We start from the raw sequence: 7500 nt of genomic DNA, 5'->3' as shown, positions 1-7500 counted from the left end.
ACGTTAGTGCCTTCTTTTCCGACGATGGGATGAAAGTTTATACATATGCATATATATATATATATATGTATGTATATATGTATCTATATATATATGTATGTATATATATATGTATATATATATGTATACATATGTGTGTGCGTATGTATATGTATATATGTATGTATATATTTGTATATATGTATGTATATACATATGTACATATGTATATATATACATATATATACATATATATATATATATATATATATTTACATTATATATATATACATATATATATGTATATACATATATATATATATATATATATATGTATATGTATACACATAGATATGTATATACTTATATATATATATGTATATATATACATATATATATATAAGTATATATATATACATATATATATATATATATGTATATGTATATATATAATATATATATATATGTTTACATATATAATATATTTATATATATATATATATATATAAGTATATACATATATATGAATATATATATATATATATATATATATACATATATATATATATACATATATATATATATATATAAGTATATACATATATATAAGTATATATATATATATATATATATATATATATATATATGTATATATATATCAGAACTACTCGTTGTTTACGAGTGCTCATAAGATTACCTCTTATTCCATATGAAGTGCGTTAGATAGTAATCTATTGAGTGGGACAGCATCAATAGATTTTTCAAGTTCTAAATGCATCAAGCCTACGCTGTTTTTTTTTTTGTAGTTTCAGACAGTTTTGTTTTAAATTTTTTGAAATATATATGTACTAAAGCGTTTACTTTTGTAAAGATGCTTACCATGTTTATGCTGTCATTTGATGAACAGTTGCTTTCTATGTATTGGTTTATAATGGCGTTTCTTATAACATTTTTCATGGTCTTTCTTAAAGTTTAAGTAAGATTTATAGGTTTGCAGTTTTGTGGTTTCTGCTTGCCATTTGTGTCAATATAAGTAACAATTTCTAATTTCCATTCTTTTGATACATATAAGGTCGCAATTGGTTAAAAAAATCTAATGGAATATTTTCTTCAAGAATTTTATACTAACTGTTACGTCTTGGTATTCTATCGACTTTCAAGCATCTTAAATGTCTTTCATTGTTTTTTGTTGTCTGTCATATTAACAGAAATAATGTATTATATGACATAGATGATATTTCATATTGTGATGATAAGTTTGTGTTTACAAAACAAAAATAACTGGTTTAAGGTTTCACACATGTCTTCATTTGAACGTTCGAATCGATTTTTGGCAGCCATTAATAGGGAAATTTGATGCCTAAAATATTTTCATCTTTGATATTAGTGTAGGAGTTCTGGGTATTTTCTTTAGATTTATCAGTAATTTTCTTCTCAAACTGGTAAAAGAGTAAAACTTTAGAATATAAGTGGATGAATATAATTGAGTGGAGGTGAAAAGTACAGAAAATGTACCTTTAAAAAAAGAAACAAAACAAAATAGAAGTGCTACATTTGTTAACACAAAGTAGCACGAGTAAATTAAAATTATGTATTATAGGAAAAAATGACAATAAATGAATAAGCCTTTATAATTGTTTCATCATAAAATATAATCGATCTAAAAAGCTGCGACGGATGTCGATATCGCTAACTTCGGAGCAGAGTAGGCTGTTCTAGGGCTCCGAAATTCCCCGAATATCGGTTCTGCAGGTGTAGTGCTGGGGCAGTGCTGCCTCAGTGCTGCTGCAGTGCTGCCTCAGTGCTGTTTCAGTGCTGCCTCAGTGCTGCTGCAGTGCTGCCTCAGTGCTGCTTCCGTGAACTTACTAGGCGATGCAGTGCTTCTGTTCGCCGCCCTCACAACACAGCAGTTGCTCGGACATGACGTTAGCGTACTGCCACGCTCCTCCACATACTTCATAGTAACCATACACCTGGAAGGGAACACAGTAAATCATTATAAAGAACTGTACTTCGTCGCTGATATGTTTCTCTTCTTGAGGACAATATCGACAATATGGTGGAATTGTAGAGATGGTAGAAGAGATACTTAAAGAGGATAGCAGAAAGGAAAGAGTGTAGAAGCTAAATTTAGTCAGTGTTCTTTTTTAGTGGAGATCAGCACTGCGGACCTCTGGTCCGTAGGGGTGTCACTGAAGTTCTTAAAATGTTGAGTGTATAATGGTTATGTAGTTGGTATAAGTTACTAGTTTAGATTGTGGGGAGTTCAAGTATAATCCGTACACAGTGCAGGAGACGGATAGATCATGTCAGTCTGAACCTTGAACATTTATCAAACACATATATTTTGAGGAGATTTATATAAGAAAAGTTGAACCTTCACACATAATAAAGTTTAGTACTCCTTAGTTGATTTGCAATGATCTCGTTGCTCTATTTGATCTAGGTCGTAACAATTTGATAGTTTGTAATTCCTTATCACAAGGATGAAACTACCAACATGAATCAAACTCCATCTTCTCCCATAGTGACGCGACTTAAGTGATTATTACGGTCGGCCTCCACAGGCTTCATCAGTGCCGACAGTTGAGAGTTCGTTTGAGTAAAAACGACTTCGGTTACAATATTCTATTTTTCAAATCTCCAAATATCAAATTATATTTCCGTCATGTATGGCAAAGCTGAATGATAAACTAAGGGATTGTAAAATTATACGAATGTTAGACATACTGGTCAAATGTTCTTTGAGAAGTCTAGGTTTCTGTAGGCGAAGTCTCATTCTAGTTATTTAAATAAAGGTTGGAAGTAGGATGTGGGAGGAAAAATAGCCCAGTGTGACAACCCCTTTACAGACAAATGAGTAAAGACCCAATCAATAGTCTTTGGTCTTTGGAATCTTGCTCTGACCCACCTAAAGTGACTATGAGACTCATTGGCGTTCCACTTACCCTGCGATTGTGCAAGAAGAAGATGAAATGGTCTCTCATGAGGGTGCAGATCTTCTGGCCAGTAGTCTGACCGTCCTCCAGCAGGTACCACAGGTTGCCATAGTCGCTGGAAGCATTTAGCTGAAAAAAGGGTGGAAGATAGAGTGCGAGTCATTGTAAGGCAGCTTAGAAGCTGGTGTCACACAATGCGGCAGAGCCGAATGCAGCCAGATTGTAGATAAGTTCAGTTAGCTTAATAAATAACTTAGCAATGGCCAAAACTTTATATAACGACCACCATCTCCTCCTAGTTAAAACACTGTTATAACCTTTCAAGTCTAATGACTCATAAGGGAGACTTTGCTAAAGACAACAAGAAACCGTAACAGCGGCGCCAGATAGTATGACATTGGCCGTAGGTGAACATGAAACATAATCTTGGAATCGCAAATTTAGGGTCATACGATGCGGGGCAGGATTTATGATTGCTGAAAAATGAGCAAATTGTAAATTATGGTTGGATACGAACGTGCATATGAAAAACCTAGATTACGAATTAGAAATGGAAAAGCATGTACTCTTGTACATGCTTTTTGTGTTATCCTCGGCAATTTGCAATTATTATTTCGAACTATATGTTCTTGTTATCATCTGCACTTCATGTATATTGATTCTTTGCTAAATAAAGTCTATATGTCTATCTATCTATACCATTTTAATCTTTTCAAACTGCATTACAAGTACTTTTAAAGCATTAAATATATATTTTTTGTGAAATATCTTGACTTCTTGTGAAAAATTATATCGCCGTAGATATTGCCATAGATTCTCTAACCATTGGAGGATGATATATACTATTTGATTCTATATGAAGAAAGATATATATTATTCGATTCTATATGTAAAAGGTAAATTGTTTGAGAAGAATGTAAAGACAGATTTGCATCGTGAAAACTTGGACAAAATAAAATTGAAATGACGAAAATGCGAAAATAAGATGAAGTTAGTGGTGGATTGATAAATCCATAGGTTGTACCTCTGCCCTTTTCAATTCCTTTACATTAATATTTGCCCATATACTGTTAAAGTTGCATTGATAATACATATCTGACCTATGAATATGCACAAGTATTCTATTAGTCATCACTGTAACTCACCATCCCACTCCCACGCACTAGGAAGTGAGAAACCCTTAGTAGGGCAGAGCGCTGTCAGTGGTGGCGAGCCGTTACTTTTTTTTTTTTTTTTTTTTTTTTCTTTTTTAAGTCCGGCGTTCGTTGGGTCGCACCCTCGCCTGGCCAAGCCCGCAGTGGGCCCCGGGATTCGAACTCACAACCACCCGCTCATGAGCTCAAAACGGTATCCCCTGGGCTACCATACATGAAACACGCTATACAGACTGAATGATGATAAGGAAATATTACGAGTTTGAACAATGGGAGCTACTTACATCTGTAGTGCAGCGAGTTTTGCAGGCCCTGCTGTTTTCACACGAATCAATCGGTACTTCTGGAAGTTCGTAGACCATCACCTCGGCATAGCTGTTAGTCACGAAGAAAGCACACCTACACCATGGCTCCGTCTGGCCACTGCAAGAGAGACAAAAAGTTTGTTGTAGGACAAGATCGAGGGTATATTATAACCTGTAAAAAGGAAGATCCAAACTCGAGACGACATATTTCCTAATTTTCTTCTTAACTTATTTCTATCTCATTTTTAGATTCAATTGCTTATTATCTATTTCTGTCTATTCATTTATAATTATCATTATTACTATTCTTTTTTAAACGCAAACATATTTTTGTCGCCAAGTTTTTTGGTATGAATTTGTATATATTGTTTACCTTATAATGCAAAATTTCATTGTATGGAGGCATATTTTCAAAACAAATCAACATAGTTGTGTTTGAAAAGAGCAAGTTTCTTTTATTGCCAAGTGTTTGAGATATTTGGAATACTTAAGAAAAACCGAATGATATGTAACAAGATTAGAAAATCGTTGGCAGAACATCAAAACATTTTAAAGAAATATATAAGAAAATAACTTTTTTTCAGGTACTAAGAAAAACAGAACAAAACTGAAGAATAAACAAAATAGAAACATGGAAAAAATAAAGGAAAAAATCAAGATTGGTTTCAGAGAAACTGGATTTCTAGGACCAACTTGACATCAAAACATTCTTAAAGAATTATATAAAGTATCATAACTTTTTCAGGTACAAAAAAGCTGATATATATACATACATGTATATATATATATATATATATATATATATATATATATGCATATATATGTATGTATGTATGTACATACATATATATATATATATATATGTATGTATGTATATACATATATATATATATATGTGTGTGTGTATACATAATACGCTATCAAGAGATAGCGTACTTGGTAAGTTACTACGGCACTTGTCATGTGGTTGCTGGGTTCGAGTCCTTGGGAGTACCGCATTTCAATTTCTACATGTCGGCCTCCATTAGGTCTCCCGATGTTGATGGCTTAGAATTAAAGTGCATTGTGGTTGTTAAAACATATACATATATATGTATATATATATATATATATATATATGTATATATATATGTGTGTATATATATATATATATATATATATACATATATATATATATATATATATACATATATATATATATATATATATATATATGTATACATATATATACATATATATATATATATATATATATATATATATATATATATATATATTACATATATATATATACATATAATCCGGGACGTCAAGACTGGCTTTAGGGGAATTGTGGATAAAATATCTAGATTTTTAGGAGCAACCTGATATCACAAAGTTCTTAAAGAGTTATATGAAATATAATTACTTTTCAGGTACTAGAAAAAACAAAAACAAAACAAAACTGAAGGATCAGAAAAATGATAGAAAATCCTGAACGTCAAGATTAGCTCTAGGAAAATTGTGGATCAAATATTTAGGTTTCTAGGACCAACCTGATATCCAAACCTTCTTAATGAATTGTGTGAAATATTATACTTTTTTCAGGCACTAGAAAAAGAGTTGAAAAAAAAATCCGGAACGTCAAGATTGGCTTTAGGAAAACTGTGGATGAAATATCTAGACTTCTAGGACCAACCTGACAGCGGCGACAACGGCGGCGAGGAGAGCAAGAGCGAAGTACGACTTCATGGTGAAGCTGCTGGAGAACTGCTGCTGTTGGGGCCTCAACGTATGTTCCATACAATTATAAGCGGCCGTGCCAAGACCTGGGCCAAGAAAGGTTCCTAAACCCCAATATTTTTCTTTTCTTTCTCTTGACAAACTAAGATATCCAAGAAATGCCTAATCAAAAATAATTTGTCTAATATATGGTATGATAATTCATGATAGTTCTTACAATACATTATGTCAATGACGTTGAAAAAACGCATTAATTTTCTGTATTTGGGAGCAGTCATTCAAGTGGATTATGCAACTCGTAAGATGAATGTGGAACACAAATGAGTTGAATAACACGTGGGGCCTCTAAAATTGCTCTACTTTCCCACGCTTTTCCATACAGTATCGCTCTGAGTCTCAAACTGACAATCTCCCTTTCTCATCCTTATTCACATGTTCCCATTGGTAGTCCCTTACATCTTCGATATATTCTGAAAGCTTAGCTTAGCTTGGTTTATCTAGGCATGTTCACATACTTGTGTATGTAATATTATATTATACATGCAGATATATAAAAGTCATATATCTCAGCAAACAAATATTATAATGTCGTACAGGTTTTCTTTACCTCTAAACACTTAAGCAAAGGGAAGATTCCTTTATATGAATAAAATCATTTCATTGCAGCTAGAAAAAATGTAAAAGTTATTACCACCGTCGGGTGGTTAAAGTTATGACGGCGGATTTCTTCAAATAAAAACAGTCATTTAGAGGCAATCAGAATAAGTATAGGAGAAGAAAAGTTAATGAAAATGGGTTGTAGACCTTCGAATAGAGACTTTTTATTTTCAGAATAGTTTGGCTGTTCAGGCCTATGATACTTTAGCAGATGAATGGAAACACTATCAAGCAAAAGGTGGACGACCATCTTGCCCTACATAATGAACAATGTAATGAGCGATTAGTTATTGCTGTTTTCCAGTCAAAGGGAACGGTACCAGACTGCCAAACAACATCATGGGTTTATATCCGGTTTTCAGCAACTTCGCGCTGACGTTGCAGATGCCAACCGCTTTTCCACTCCTAAATTCGTTCACAGCCTCTACTACCTCACTCATTTCATGCATCGGTGGGCAGGCAATCGTCACACGAACACCAATAGGGAAACAGGCTGATTAGAGGGTGTGATGATGGTGGCTGGTTCCTCGGATTCTTGGATGACTGAGAAGAAGTTCTTTGACTGCAGGTTTGTTGGTGGCTGTGAGGTCCAATCCGTGACCGGCGCACTCTGCTACAGGATGGGTACGGGAGTCCTTAGGCTGGGGGACTTTACTGTTCAAGATACTCAGCCCAATAAATTATAGATCAGTGGTTCTTAATTTTGTCAATCCATTCCTCCGTTCACGAATTCTCAACATTCGA

General features: G+C 33.4%; 1 protein-coding gene across 1 annotated transcript; it reads right to left on the bottom strand.

Annotated features, from left to right (window-relative positions):
- Nucleotides 1–1844: 1844 nt before the first annotated feature.
- LOC143034212 (uncharacterized) lies at nt 1845–6187 on the bottom strand. Its single transcript, XM_076200153.1, has 4 exons — nt 6056–6187; nt 4357–4495; nt 2928–3047; nt 1845–1952 (listed from the first exon to the last, which is right to left on the bottom strand). The coding sequence occupies exons 1-4, from the start codon at nt 6157–6159 to the stop codon at nt 1845–1847; spliced, it is 471 nt and encodes a 156-aa protein (XP_076056268.1). The 5' UTR covers nt 6160–6187.
- Between the last annotated feature and the right edge of the window lie 1313 nt (nt 6188–7500).

The sequence above is a fragment of the Oratosquilla oratoria genome, chromosome 17, assembly GCF_046742065.1.
Source record: "Oratosquilla oratoria isolate Oo_2021 chromosome 17, ASM4674206v1, whole genome shotgun sequence".
In the NCBI taxonomy this organism is placed as follows: Eukaryota; Metazoa; Arthropoda; class Malacostraca; order Stomatopoda; family Squillidae; genus Oratosquilla; species Oratosquilla oratoria.
This window is presented reverse-complemented; position numbering and strand designations above follow the sequence as displayed.